Source organism: Anolis sagrei, chromosome 3, assembly GCF_037176765.1.
Source record: "Anolis sagrei isolate rAnoSag1 chromosome 3, rAnoSag1.mat, whole genome shotgun sequence".
Taxonomy (NCBI): Eukaryota; Metazoa; Chordata; class Lepidosauria; order Squamata; family Dactyloidae; genus Anolis; species Anolis sagrei.
The window spans coordinates 40,137,459-40,153,649 of record NC_090023.1 but is presented as its reverse complement, the minus strand read 5'-3'; the positions used below and the strand labels follow the sequence as shown (position 1 = coordinate 40,153,649).

Below are 16,191 nucleotides of genomic sequence, written 5' to 3'. Positions count from 1 at the left end.
TTACTGAAAACAACTTAATCAGTTTAGAGTTATTATTTTCTTTAATCAACTGCAATACTGGACATCTGCAAAAATAAATCTTCTACATGAACAAATCTCCATGAAGCACCAGATTGTATGCTTTTTGTGTCCCTCTGCTTCAGAGGTAATTTTCAATGGTAAGCAAAGAGTATTTTGGCCCCCCCCCAAACCAATCACTGATAAATATTTTCTGTTCATCGTGGGAGTTCTGTGTGCCATATTTGGTTCAATTCCATCATTGGTGGAGTTCAGAATGCTCTTTGATTGTAGGTGAACTATACATCCCAGTAACTACAACTCACATATGTCAAGGTCTATTTTCCCCCAAGAGCGCCCCTGTACTGCAAATGCTTACTTTGCGTAATGGGTTGAACCGCCCCTGCTCTGCTTCTATGTTGCCACAAGGATGAGAACTGTAGAAACTTTGCCTTCTCAGAATGGACAGTTTCCTGTTTTGCCTGCAGTTCAACTTGTTTAATGTGTATTTTATTACTCTATAGTCCCTGTACATGAGATTATTAACGATTTTGTATTCTTTGTATTCTTTTGTATTCTTTGCACCATCAATTTTACCTTGAGATGCTTTTCCCCACAGAGCTACTACTGTTGGCAAAGAAAGCTGGCAAAGAATAATGCCCACAACAACACTTTACAAAAACCTTGTATGTATGTCTGGAAATGTTACTAATTTTCTAGTCCAATTCCTGCTGCAACAATTTCCAGAATTTCTGACAGAGGGTCATCAAAGCTCTTCTTATCAACCTCTAATAAAAGGGAAACCTATCATTTTCCCATAATGTTTAACTGTGGAATGGATAATAATAATAATAATAATAATAATAATAATAATTTAATTTTTATACCCTTCGGGTATAAAACATAACATGTACAAACTGCATAACATGTACAAACTGCAATAATCAATATAAAAATAACATAAGCAACATTATAACAACAATAAAACAAGCATCAGGAACAACCACCAATAGTATAATTAAAGTCCATGACTATTATTTATTTTAAATCCATTACTAATTATAAAATATAGCCAAGAGCTATATCTTCCCAGAATTTACGTGAAATTAAATCTAAATGATAAGGTATTGTCCATTGTTTCATTATGTAAGTTTTCAGCATTCTTCAAACTATCAAGGAATATCATCCGCAAACCAGATCAACAATTGGGTCACACCGTTTACAGACACACAGATAGATATCTATATAAAAACTCCAACCATCACCTAAGTCAAAAAAGAAGCACCATTAAAGCCTTGGCAGACCGTGCAAAAAGAATCTGCGAACCCCACCTCCTCCAAGATGAACTGAACCACCTCAACTGGGCTCTACAGGCCTGTGGATACTCCACCTCAGACATCAGAAGAGCTGCAAGACCAAGAACAAGCCACGATAGTAAAGACGAAGATCCACCCAGAGGAAAAGTGTTCTTGCCATACATCCACTGACCGCATAGGGAAGCTGATGAAGAAACACAACATACAAACTATCTACAGACCCACCAAGAAAATACAACAAATGCTACATTCAGCAAAGGACAAGAGGGATACTCTCAGTTCTGCAGGAGTCTACCGTGTACCATGCAGCTGTGGACAAGTCTTTATTTATACCCCACTAACATATCCCATAGGGACTTGGGACAGCTTATAAAACAGCACACAAAGATACCACACATAAAATACGTAATACATAAAATAAAATACATCAACATGAAAAAAAATACATTAATTAAACCAGGTATATAATTGGATAAAACCAACTCTATTAAAAATAGAATCAGTTAAAATATCCATGTAATCAATATAGCAACACAGCTGAATGCAGAGAATGTAGATATAAAGTGCTAAGTGATTGACAATCAGTTCCAGTTACTGTCTAAAAAATATCTAATGCCTGCTGGAAAACCAAGTTTTTAAATCTTTCCTAAAGTGTTGTCATGTAGGGGCTTGTCTAAGTTCACTGAGGAAGGTGTTCCAGAGCAAGGGGGCCACCACTGAGAAGGCCCTCTCCCTTGTCCCCACCAACCACACTAAAGACAGAGGCAAGACTGAGAGGAAGGCCTCCCCAGCCCGCACTTGTTTATAGGGGGATATATGGTCACGAACATAGGCTGGACCTTATTATTTATAGCATTTAACAACAAAAAAAACTTCTGTGTAATTGGAACCCATCGGTTTTGGTTCTAATTTGAGAAGCATCATGGTGAGTGTGTTCCTGAAAAAAGCTGAAGAATTTTAAAGGACCAAAACACTGAAGTATGATGACAATTATGGTGTAAAAATGTGGATGGATTTCAAAAATAAATATTTCCATACAAATTAGTAGTTTCTGTTTAATGCAGACGAGCAGGCAGTGAAGAAATTAAAAGTAGAATATTGTTTTGAGTTAGAATTTTAAGGAAAGAAAATGAACAATGTTCAGTTTAATTATTGAGATTTTACAAAGGATGAAAAAAAAAAGATGAAGACAAATGAAGTAAATCTGGAGAAGGAGATGTTAACTAAATTGGCCCAGGGGAAAAAAAAAATCAGCTTTCAATGCAGAGGCTGAAGTATGTTTACAGTAGCATACAGAGTATAGCTTAATCAGATTTTTGAAGAGGGAAAGGGAAAAGAAATGTTAGGAATGGCTCGTTAAACATTAAAAAATATCTATGGGTGATTTTTTTAAAAGGTAGACATTTGGATTTTCCCCAGCTAATGGATTGTTAAATTATCTGTACAGTATAACCTAAAACAGATCATGTATGAGATTATTAAGTCAAATATGGGAGAATATGTAACAGAAATCTCTAAAAGTACTGCAAGGAAAGCATGTTGCAATCAGAATAAGCACAGAGTGAATACAACAACAAAACCACTTTATTTGAGGTTTTGTTGTAATTGCAACTCCCCTTTACCATCATACAAAGCTTCCCTTTAAAGAAAAACTTTGGAAAAAGCAATTCAGTCCCTTAAAAGAATAAAGAAATAAAGAACTATGTAGGAAAGCACCTTATCATACAATAGAATGCAAAGCCACTTTACTATTAATCAAGAACATTGTCTCTGGTTATATAAAGGAATTACATAATCCTGGTATGTTTCAGAGAGCACAGCATGCGAAAAAAGTTCTTGCAAAACCTTGGTGGGTGCCAGGTATATAGACAGCCTACAGAGGGCAGCAGAGAGCTACCAGGCTGCAGGCTACATTACAAACAGACCTCAGAATTTTCCATTAGACTCTTCCTCCTGGTCATCATGCCAGAGGTTAGTCGGCTAAGCTCCCTTTTAGAAAAAAGATTTAAAAAAATCTCTGCCATAAGTGTTAAAATTATACAGCCCAATGATGCGTCTACTCAGCTGGAAAATGAAAGCTCAAGTGAAACAAATTGGCAGAATAAAAGAAAAACGTATATTCTGAGCTTCCCTTCTTTTTCTTTTCTTAGAAATTCACAGAAAGGAAAAGGAAACAGACTGGGTAGATGGATAAGGTAAATAAATAAATACATTGTTTGACAATATAAAAAGAAAATGTAGTATTTGCACAGCTATAAGGAAAATGGGTCACACGCCAAGATTTCTCATGCCAAAATTACTTCCAAACCTTCAATTTTCGAATTTTTATTTTCAGATTAAAATGGAGGAAGGTAAGACAAAAATATACCAAAACAAAAATACAACCCATTTAACAAGATCTGATTATGTACAGTGCCAAAAATGTAGAATATAGTACGAAAGGCTCAAAGTACAATAGAAATGAAAACTATTTGCAATTTTGGATTTATTCTGTAGAAAATTCACATGGGGTTGTTTTGTATAGCATTTTTCTGTGCAGAAAATATATTTCTGCGCAGCTCTCCTTAGAGCTGCCATAAGTTGGAAACCACTTGAAGGCACACAACAATAATAATGATGCAAATGATAATTAAAATGTGTTTCCTGTTTGTAACTTGGGGACTGCCTGTACATCTGTTCCAAATCTACAAGACATGGATTCAATCTTAAAAGAAGATAAAAGAAATCAACATGGATCTTGAAGGATAATTTGTTACTCTTGTTAGAGAAGATGTTATAGTTGGAACTTTTATCGTTTACTTCACTTCCTCCCTATATTAAAGAACATGTATAATGATACCCCCTCCCCCTCTATGTTTTTGACGATACAATAGACTCATGTGAACAATTTAACCCTCATGAAGCCAGAAAGCTGGAATGTTAAATTGCCTCTGTGTCTGTCTATATATGATGTATGTCTATGGCATTGAATGTTTGCCATGTATATGTGCATTGTAATCCGCCCTGAGTACCTGGTGGGGTGAGAAGAGCAGAAAGAAATACTGTAAATAAATAAATAAATAAATAAATAAATAAATAAATAAATAAACATGGCTCTGTAACATACTATATTCTATGATGTTTCCCATTTTCCCCTTCTTTTTTCCCTTTTCAATAGAGTTATTTTTCCTCTTTTTTTAAAGAAAAAAAACTCATTTGCATCCAAAAAAAGACACAGTCTCAAAACGCTTAGATTTACAACATGCATTTCTCAACCTACAATAACCATCTAAAGTAGTGAAGAAACAAATTGGCAAAGCAAGACTAATATACAGGAACCATTACTACTACATGACAGACAAAAACCACAGAATAACAGAACACTCACAGCTGAGACCACTTAAATTCACCATCAATGGCCTATAACTAACACTGGAGAATAACACAACCCTCTCATATGCTCTGGGAGGCTTTATTATCCTACAGGCAGCCCCCAAATTTTAAATAACTGCACATCTACAAGAGGATACATAACATGGAAGGTAATACAGGGACACGATGCCAACTCTGTCCCCATATCTACTCTGAGAACAATATTACAGGAGCCAATGACATCATTCACAACATCAGAGATATATATTTATTTGCCTTTCCTTCAATGCGATATATGTCATTCTATGTCAGTAATGTCCCCCTATAATCCCGTGTCTCCCTACAAACTAGCAAAAAATCAAAGAGATAACACGTCATTCACAAAGCTATTTTTATAATACATTAAAACTGTATTGCATTAAGATAAGATTGTCTTTATTTGCTTTTACTTATTGTATGCCAATATTAATATCACATAAATACAGAGTTTATGGTATAGTATGGGATATAGTATTAGTTTAGTTGGGCTATTTTCAATTGCTTGTGGATGTACTGTTTTTAACTTGATTTATGTCTAATTGTAGTGTATAATTGTAATTGTTTGTACTGGCATTGAATTTTGCCATTACTTATATGTAAACCGCTTTGCGTTCCCCTCTGGGTGAGAAAAATGGTATACAAATACTGTAAATAAATAAATAAATAAAATATTGGATTGATACCCTGTTCAGATATTAGGCAGCATACCAACGCCTTAAATCAAGAAACAGTTCTCTAAGATCTACAGAGACACTCACAGGAACACCTCAGCAAGTGAGAGTCCAAAAGTGGCAGCTAAAACCCGGAACCTGAAAAACTGGAACCTCAATCCATGGCTAATACCAAATCAGAGACTCCTCCTGGGTGACTTGGAAGGTGCTGAACAGACTGTGCTCTAGTACTATGAGATGCAGAGCCAACCTTAAGAAATGGGGCCACAAAGTGGGAGTCCATGACATGCGAGTGCGGAGAAGAGCAAACCACAGACCACCTATTACAATGCAGTCTGAGCCCTGCCACATGCACAATGGAGGACCTTCTCATAGCAATACCAGAGGCACTCCAAGTGACCAGCTTCTGGTCAAAGGACATTTAATATAATGCCAAGTTTTCAAACTTTGTGGGTTTTGTTTGTTTGTTTTTTTAAATACGTTACAACTGTACCCTTGGTTCACTTCTACACGATCATCGTCTGATAGTGGCTTTACCCTGCATTCCATTCTGTTTGTTTTGGAATTTAAATGGAGAATTTAAAATACTGATTTCTGAATGGGCAAATTTATCATTTCTATTTTTTTTAAATAATCTTTATTGAAAATTCTCTTTGTGTTACAAAAGAAAAGAAAGATAGTAAGAAAGAAAGGAATGTATAGGAAAGGTGAATAATTTGAGGGAATATAGGTAGGGAGGTGGGGTGTGTAGAAGGGGTAGGGTAAAAAGTAAAAGAGAGAAGAAGGGAGAATAGAAAAGAAAAGGGGGGATGTAGAGTGAAAGAAAGAAAGAAAGTGAGTTGGAGACAGATGGAAATGTCTCTCTCGTTGACTTCCTTCATATCTTCCAAGTAGATGTTCCTTTTCCTTCTTTAATCCATATTCTTCTTTCCATTCTCTCTTCTATTTATTGTTCTGTGTTATTACTTATCTGATCCGTATAGTCTATCACTCTTGTCCAATCAGTTTCTTTTATCGGGGTTCCTTTACTTTTGGTTATAAGAAATTTATCATTTCTATTGACCTCATGTATCCTCATTCTTCTTCTCAGTCTCAGTTAGTGACAACTTCAGGCAAAACTTACTCTGACATTATGCTTGTCTTCTAAAATAACCATATTTTGATTTTAATCATAAAGTATGGCTTGCCTGAACTATCAAGTATTTTTTTCTGAGTATATAAAATGAAGACATGACCAAACATCTCATTTTAAATTCTGGAGAACTGCTGTGCAAAAAACTCTTTTTATTTTTTGAATCAAAGCACATATTAATCTAAATGGCTGTTTTTAAACCATTAATCGTATTGACAGCTGTCCCATAAACTTTGATATTGCCTCCTCCAAACTGCCACACGTAATGCAGATGAGATTGCATTATATAGGTAAAACAGTACTACAAGCTTTCATCTTTCTAGAAAGTGGATGAAAATGTGAAAGCTTGCAATTGCTTGCAAAATTCAGATGATTCTTTTCATTTGCCCACAGTAATAGGATGCCCAATTAACTTACAGTGGTTTGTAAATGTTGTCACTCTTCAGGCAAATCACTCCAAGCTTTGGACCTAGCGCAGACATTCATTGGGGCAGAAAATGGAGAAAAGCTGTGCCTGTACTGGAAAGAAACAAAATGAAGCATGAGGGGGTTTTTCATAACAGATTGTAAATGACACCAAATGACACACTTGACACCAAACAAATGCCATTGTTTCAGAACTGGAGGAAATGTGATTATTTTCTATCCAGAGTGGAGTACAGCACACATAACATAATTTTCATTAGTCTTCTTACAATTTATCATGGATTGAGAAGAAGTTTGCTTGAGAAGGGCAACCTTTTAAAAAATCAAAAGAAGTAATAGATGGTAAAGTATTGCAACATCTGTATCAAAGAGTGCACTATTATCAGCAAATTGAACCATACTTACAGGTGGAATCTGATATAGTTGATTACCTTGACGCTAGCCCAGTATACACAATGAGGGTTTATTGATTTAAACATGAAACAATTAAATTGGGCTAGTAAATATAATCTAGTTGTGTACAGAACTATGGTGCAAATCTGTAAACTGGACACTATCAAAACTTTGGCGTAATGCAACTCAAGTTGAAACAAGGTAAAATGCAATAAAACTAAACAGAAGAATAAAATTAATATATTAAATAAGACCAGATGTTAAAATGAAATTAAATCTAGGGTTCAGACTTAAAATAAATAAAATACAATCTCATTAATCATTATAATCTGTCTGGCTTAAGTAAGGGCTGGTGAGGATGAGAGAGGGGGCCTTCTCGGTAGTGGCTCCCTGGCTCTGGAACTCCCCCCCCCAGAGAGATTAGGCTAGCACCCACCCTGTCCACTTTTCATAAAGATCTAAAAACGTGGTTGTTCCACTGTGCCTTTGATTAGACAGTTCCCCAGATAATTTTGGTCCTAGCTTTGACCCAAGATCTAGCCCTTGCATTTTACTACTGCCCATAGATATAGGGTTCTACTGTATATTGGTCTTCTACTTCTAATTCTGTCATCTGATTTTTGCACCTAATCCATCAGCCCTGTCCTCGCAATGGATTGCACTAGCCCACCCACTCAAGTCCAGTAAATATTTACTATATCAGGGTACTGGTTGTTTGCTCGATTGTTCTTTTAATACTGTGTTATGATGTTGTTTACTTTATATTGCTTTATGATGTTGTTTTATGAACTATATTGTGTCATTTTAAACTATGTTGATCGGGTTTGTCCCCAAGTAAGCCGCCCCGAATCCCTTTGGGGAGATGGGAGGCAGGATTCAAAAATAAAGTTATAATTATGATTATATTATGTCATCAAACATTTTTAAAACATTGTATATAAGTCCGCCCCCCCCCCCCCCCCCAATTATTAGGCATAGAAACTTACTAATGAAAAGAAAATGAAATACAGGGTTCTCAGGATTCTGGATTCTGTTCACATTATGAAAATTTATGCTAGTGTATAATAATAATAATAATAATAATAATAATAATAATAATAATAATAATAATCTTTATTTATACCCTGCCACCATCTCCCCAAAGGGGATTCGGGGCGGCTAACGTGAGGCCAAGCCCAAAGATACAATACAGCAAAATAAAATACAGAACGCAGACAACAAAATTTACAACAGAATAAAATACATACAGTGACAAAATAAAATAAATAAAGCAAATCAATACAATATAAAATCAAACAGAATGGGCAGGCCAAATGGACTAGGTAAAATGATAAAACCCTGGATGAGGTAGGGATAGAAAAATGCTATTGAGGGGGGTCAAAAAAGGGTAAAAGGTGGGATAAGACTTTCAGTTTAGGACGGGGGAATAAGGTGTATAATGAGGAATATACATAATTTTACTCAACTACCAATACAATGAAAGAGAGATGCCTCCAATATAAATAAATTCTATCACTTTACAAGACAAAGATATGTACAGACCCTGTTTTATGCTTTGTTCCTGGTCAATAAGATTTAAATCATTCATTTGGTTCAAGCAAGAACACCATTAGTTGTCTAACTTTCAGTAAAAAATAATTTTGTTCAAAATAAGGCAGTGGGGTCCTTAAAATATATTTTACAATGTTTATTTTTCAATTATATCCAGTTTTGACTTTCTAGGGAGATAAAATCAGTAAAATATTTCCATCTTTTATAAAGGCAATGCTGATTAACATCCTTTCTATGCAACTCCTCATATTAATGCTTTGATATTCCTCTTTCCCCCTTTCATAAATTGGATTGTGACCCTTCATCACTTGTTGGCCTCCTTTCCTGAGTTGCTCATTAATCAGCACCACTTCTCTGATATGGTCTGTCATATCCTATTACTTACCAGGCACATAAGCAGAAGGTGCATTTACCCTGAAACTAAAACAGTACATGCATGGTAGAAAGAGTCTAAGTGTACTGATTTTCATAGTTACTTTTCTACAGAGGTACATTATATCAAATCAGCATCCAGTCAATCCATCATCCTCAGCCATTAATATTCACAACTATCTTTCCAACTACCTGAAGTTATCCTTCTCTTTGTTTAAATGACAGAAGTAATTTTTTTTTTTTTTTTAGAAATTTGCAGTTCTCTGTGATTATAATGTGATGAAGTCTTGAAAACGTGGGAGTTATGGTAGATAGTAAGCTCCTTCTTTGCTAGTGTTTATGTTGGGGAAAAGGCAACTTCTATGCTTGTGTTTATTAGGTAAGGGGCTTAAACGGGACTGTCTAATATATAAGCCTTTACCAATATCTCTTCTGTGACATCATATTGAAAAGGCTCCAAGGTCCTGGCGTCTGCAATTATGAAAAAGCTAGAAAGCTAGAAAAAAATAAATACCAATAATAATAATAAGAAGGGTTCATTACAAAAAGTTTACAACTTCCTAATGTATAACAACCTTTAGAGATGTTGTCGTGTCAGGAGCGACCTGAGAAACTGCAAGTCGCTTCTGATGTGAGAGAATTGGCCGTCTGCAAGGACGTTGCCCAGGGGACGCCCGAATGGTTTGATGTTTTTATCATCCTTGTGGGAGGCTTCTCTCATGTCCCAACATGAGGAGCTGGAGCTGATAGAGGGAGCTCATCCGCCTCTCCCCGGATTTGAACCTGTGACCTGTCGGTCTTCAGTCCTGCCGGCACAGGGGTTTAACCCACTGCACCACTGGGGGCTCCACACCTTTAGAAATGAAAAGAGTAAATAAAGTGCAGTGCAATAAGTGATTATGAAAAAGGTGCAATGAGAATTGGAATGGCTTTTTGACTATTATCTCGGATTGCATGGTTTTAATAATGAGTTTTAATCTTTATCATGATTTTAAATTCATGTTTTAATTTATATGTTTATTTTATGTCTGTTCTGTTGTGTGCTGGCTTTAGCCTACAAAGAACACTAGAGAGCAAGGATTCCCCGAAATACGAAGGCGCAAGGCCTCTATAGACCAAAAAATAATACAGTTATAGGCTCACAATAATGTATCTCATATATATGCTTATAATACTAACACATTCAGTGTACTGGCAACTACTACAAAGTATACTACATGCAATTCTCTGAACCAAAAGATTTCCTTATATGGGATAAACAACTAATTCTTACAGCAAAATGCACAGATTTGTAGGTTCTTTTTGAAAATCAAAAGTTTATCAATAACAAATCAAAGTTTGTAAGTCTTTTTTGCAAGTCTCTTAATCCAGAGTTTCTTGATGTGGGTACACAGCTGATCCCTCCAGCTGAATGTACAAGTTTGTAAGTCCAAATTCAGAATAGGTCTATCAATGGTTACAAGTTAAGATAACTGTATATTTGGTATCAGAACCAATATGCAGCTGATACTGTGATACACAAGTGATATTGCAGAGGCCTCTGTTCTTATGGCTCATTGTATTTTGTTTCTCCTTGATTGATGAAAAACCATCTTCTCTTGGAAGTGTATAAGGATCCTAGCTCTCTGCCTAGGGAGGCCACCTCTCTTTTGCCCTTCTGCCGGCAGGCAAACGCCTTTTTATTCACGCAGGATTTCAAGGCAGAATGTTTTTAGTAACAACTCAGAGACTATCTCATAATGTTTAAATTATTTTAACAGTTTGTAAAGATTTTATGTAATTTGAACTGTTTTGTTTTAACAATTTTAGATTCAATTACATTTTAATATGTATTTGTCGTAGGTTTTAGATTGCATTGTTTAGATTGCATTATGAGCCATTTTGATTAAGAGATGAAAGTGGAGCATAAATAAATATAAGAATAAGAAGTCAATTTAACTCACTAGGGCGAGGCTTATGTGTTAATAGACACACCTTGGCTTGCACTATGGAATGTACATTTGACTCAGAAAAATAATTATAATGCACATTATTTCAAGGAATACACTGATTTCAAAATTGCAAACTTGATTTATATCTGTGATCTAAGTTAGTATTTTCTTTTCTTTGTTAAGTTATTTAAATCAATCCACCCTGAAGAAAAGCATCTACCACTTCTTGTTGGAGATACAATTTTAAATCATAGCTACTGACAAGAGATGAGGATACAATCAACTCCTAGCCAAAACAGAGGAAAGGCATTGTCTTGCACAGATTTCCCCCAAAACTGTTGAACTAACATTTAGATTTTGGAGTGAACAGAAAAGGACAAGATACCACAAATACTTGTGGGGATGGAATTGTTTTAAACTTATTTCAAGGCAGCTATTATGGGACAGAATACCATAAAAAGATAAGAAATTGCTCAAAAAAGATGTATGGGAGAGTAGGCTTTCCTTATCTTAGGTAGAATCACTACTCTAGGCTAGTACAGTATGTTTTGCAAATTCTATGCTGTGCCATACTTAACAGATTGTGCCTACTGGGACAGGAGCCAGTCTTTGCACCTAGAAGAAGCAATCTTCCCAGTTATGTTGTTTGTGCTGGAGGAGACTGACATTATAATGGAGGTAGTGTAACACACGGTGAAGCTTTAACAGTGAACAAAATATTTTCTATTTTGAAGCTGAAGTGCCTCTAAGCTACCATATAGAGTTTTCTCTGCATTGGAAAGCTTTGTTCTACCAGGACAAAATATCTCAGCATTTCTATATCACACACAATAATTTCTAGAGTCATTCATTTCTGTGCAGATCAATTCTTTCCAATATCCCATTCTAATGATTTGATACTGCTTTACAGTTTGGTAAAGGCAGGCCCGTTTTTTGGAAGCATCTGGAAATAGGAAAGAGAAATACCACCCTTCTATTCCCAAGGGCATTTTTGTACTGAAATCTGGAAATGAAATGAATGCATATTTATACAATGAAAGTCTACATCATGTTCCCAGTGTTGTCACACAGTCTTCATTTTCCCCTTGAAGAAAAAAAAACCACCACTTTATCTGTAACTAGTTCTCTGTTGCATTCTCATCCAATACCCTATAAAGTTTCACTTTGCTCAAGCTAAAGTTCTTGCTTAACCAACTGCAGCTCGGATTTGGCAGTGGGAAACATAACATTTCAGCTCAGTCAAGATCAAATGATTTTTCGGTTTTTAAAGTTCAACCAAGGACATAGAGAGATTGTTTATTCAGGAGTTACTGAAAAATTACTATTTCTCTACTATCTCCTGGTACGTTTGAAGCATTTTACTATCTAGCTTAGAGACATACAAATAATTACACATAATATTTTCAACTTCAAATGTTTTGATAACAACAGTATTTTTTTCCCCGTGAGCTATGGGAACAGCAGAAGAATCACATAGGATTCTTACACTTCAAAGATCCAAGGTAGAAAGGAAGCATATTGTTTCCTTTAGGCTGCACATAACACAATATAAACTACAATATCTTTGTAATGAATACATCATACTTAGCTACATATTAACTTTCTTCAAAATGGAATGTAATACTATCCAAAGAGGCAGTTTAATGCCTGTCGAAAGTGGGTTATTTGGTTTGAAACAATGTCTTCTTCGTCTCTTCATCTATTGCCAACATATCATCCCAAGTACATTCAAAATCAATACTGTGCCAGTACCAGCAATTGCACAAACTGAATCAGATGGATTCTAATTGCATGACTAGGAATCTTCTTATGTCCTTGGACAAATCTTGCATATCCATTTCAATCTGCTCAGAAGTATAGAACTAGGAAACCAGTTATATCTTGTCAAATCTGAAACGGTTGGCACTGGCAATTAATGAAGCAATGACAATGAATTAATTGGAAAGGCAAGATTTGGAATGATCAATTAATGTTAAACTTTAGAATGCATCTGAATACTGTGATGGAAAAGGATACAAAAGTAGATAAGGTGAGCTCTCAAGATCAGGTTATGCAAGAAGGTAAAGAGGGAGAGCTGCTAACCCAATTAAGTAAAGCAGACTAGTTTTAAAAATCTAATTAAGACCTTCACAAAAACCCAGTAATGGTCCATTCAGAAAATTCAATGTTTCCATAAAAGTGTATCAGAGTTTTTAGTTTCATTTTATTGATCTCTTTCCAACTGGTGATGAGAGAAACCATGAAGAGAAACACAATTTCCCCAAATACTTTTCTTATGAGAAAGAAAGATGCTACCATCTAAAATCACCATAGACCATGCAACTTGAAATTGGCTGTGTCACAACAATGTATCCGTAAAATCCATTGCTTTGGCTAGTTATGACAAATGAGTTTCAGGAACATTTCATTGCCAAGAAACCCTGTCAAAATATTGGTGATTTTTCCAAATCTGTTCAAAAATCACAGAGATGTCAAGTCTGAAAGGGGGAGATTATTTTTCAAGAAGCACAAAACAACAACAAACAGCATTAGACAAACATGACTGGTATTTTTTTTTCTTAAGACTTGCTTGATTTCCTAATATGTTAATGCTGTATTAACTAGTAAAATTTTAGGATCATTTCACACATTATGTTATTTGTTACCTAGTTCTCCGAGGAATGGCTTAAAGAAATTTTCAGAACAGGGGAAGCCCTGCATTAAAGTATTATATTAACAGCTCAAAAACACATGTGTAAGGCACTTGTTATCTCTCTTCTTTCTACTCCCATAACCCCTAACTCCCTCAACTATCATTATCCATTTGGTGATTCTGACCATAAAAATCACAATGCTCTAAAACATAATTTGACCTGTCATTTCACATATTCCTAGCCTTACTTACCATAGGGATATTGCTGTTAATACCCCCAAAGAGATTTATGTGGCTTCCAGTTTTCATGTTCTGTTTATTCTATCCTTTTAAAATCCTTTGGAGTTTTAACAGCACTGTCTCAGCCTTCTCCCTAAAGAAATAAAAATGGTTCCAACCCTCACTCTTCTTTTAGAAACTTCTCAAAATGCACTTATGCACTTTAGTGTATGGAGAGGAGGAGGACTAAGAATACCACTGGCCAATCCCACTCGCATCATATGGCTGCTACGATACATCTTAAATGAACACCGGAGCCAGCCATTTTTAATGTTACTGTATCTTAAATGTTTTTAGGGTATATGTTATAATGTTTATTCACGTTTTAATTTATTATGTCTTATTGGATTGTCTTTGTTTTATTTTTATTCTTGATGCTTAATTCTCTGTTTTAAGTTCACTGTTATTAATTTTTACCATGTATTATTGGTTTTTTAAAAAAAATACAGTCATTTTATTAGTACGTATATTTATTCAGTATCATAAAAAAGAGTGAAAGTAGGGGGAGGAAGAGAATTATTTAATAAAATCTGGGTAGGGGGAGGAAGAGAATTATTTAATAAAAACCATCAACTAAAGGGGAATATGTATATAGAATCAAGAATAGAACAAGAAAGGGAAAAGGGGGAGGGGAGGGGGAGATATCAAAAAACTATACTACTGACTGGAAATATAAGTTTAAAGGGAATAAAATAGAGAAAATGAAGGGATTTTGGTTATTTTTGATGTGTTTATAGCTAACCAAGGCATTGAATGCTTGCCTTTTTCTTCTGTGTAAACAGCCCTGAGTCCCTTTGGGGAGACAGGGCAGGCTAGAAATAAATTATTATTATTATTATTATTTATCCTATTTTCCTTCCTTTTCTCCAAACCTTTCTTAATATTTTAACAATAACACCTCAATCCTGCCTGGGTCTGTAACTAATACTCCAAAACAGATCCATGGGAGAAATGATCCCACTCATTCCTTTTTTTTTGTTTTTGAAGGATCTGGAAAAAGTCCTGATTATAAGTAAGATAATAAATATTTTCTGGTGTATAAGACTACTTTTTAACCCGGAAAAATCTTCTCAAAAGTCATGATGATAAAATATTGCCAAAGTTCCTTAAATTCTGTATTCTCATTTGCTCCATCTTGTTTGGCTTCTTTTACGTTTACAGTCTAGAAAACCTTGTGTAAATGAAGTATTTTAAATAAAAATGTCACTGATATGGAGTAATCATAGGATCATAGAGTTGGAAGAGACTTTGTGGGCCATCCAGTCCAACCCTCAGCCAAGAAGCAGGAAAATCGCATTTAAAGCACCCCTGACAGATGGCCATCCAGCCTCTGTTTAAAAGCCTCGAAAGAAGGAGCCTCCACCAGTCCTGAGCAGAGAGTTCCACTGCTGAACAGCTCTCACAGTTAGGAAGCTCTTTCCTCATATGTTCAGGTGGAAAAAGCAGAGTGTCCCTGGGTGGGCTCGAATGCACTAACCGATTGTGTCACAGAGACTCCGCTAACTTTACAGGACAGTTATAATAATATCAGAATTGCAATGACTGATCTCAACTATTAATTGCTACTTTATGAGTATATTATTAGACATTTCAAAAGCCAGAAGAGTTGCTCACACAAGCAATATACCTTTGTATTCATAATTATTCACAAAGAAAAATGTTACTAAGTACAAACAATATAGATAGATAGATAGATATAGATAAATAGATAGATAGATATAATACATGCAATAGCTCCTATGATTTCCCTCAGTGGACAATTTTCTTGGTATTTTAAATTTTTACACACAACTATGAAATGTACATTGCAAGGATGGATCACATAGGTTACTCTAGTTTTTTGTTTCAAGCAGGTGTCTTTCATGATTCTTGAGAAGGAGATTCAAAGTTATTCTGGCAACTTTTCTGACTGATAAGAAAAAGATGCTAAATATCCTTACCATAGAATAACTGCTAGTTATTCTGATTGCCTTCTCTCACTAAGTATTTAAGAAAATACAGTAATGCTCCTCCAACTTTCAGCTAGTTTACCCTCATTCAACTAAACAAAGGAAGTGTTGTGGAAAGTGTTAAAACACCTAACTTCTGTCCATACCCACAG

At 35.3% G+C, this 16,191-nt stretch overlaps 1 protein-coding gene across 8 annotated transcripts in view; it reads right to left on the bottom strand.

The window, feature by feature from the left end:
- ZBTB20 (zinc finger and BTB domain containing 20) overlaps nucleotides 1–16,191 on the bottom strand; it is a 607,051-nt gene that overhangs the window by 28,730 nt on the left and 562,130 nt on the right. For 7 of the 8 annotated variants that reach the window (XM_060770782.2, XM_060770779.2, XM_060770784.2 and 4 more), the window contains one exon: nucleotides 6,924–7,025. In XM_060770782.2, coding sequence (XP_060626765.2) covers nucleotides 6,924–6,988 — 65 coding nt within the window. In that variant the 5' untranslated portion in view covers nucleotides 6,989–7,025. The remainder of the gene's footprint in view (nucleotides 1–6,923; nucleotides 7,026–16,191) is intronic. The other variant, XM_060770783.2, reaches the window with a different exon arrangement.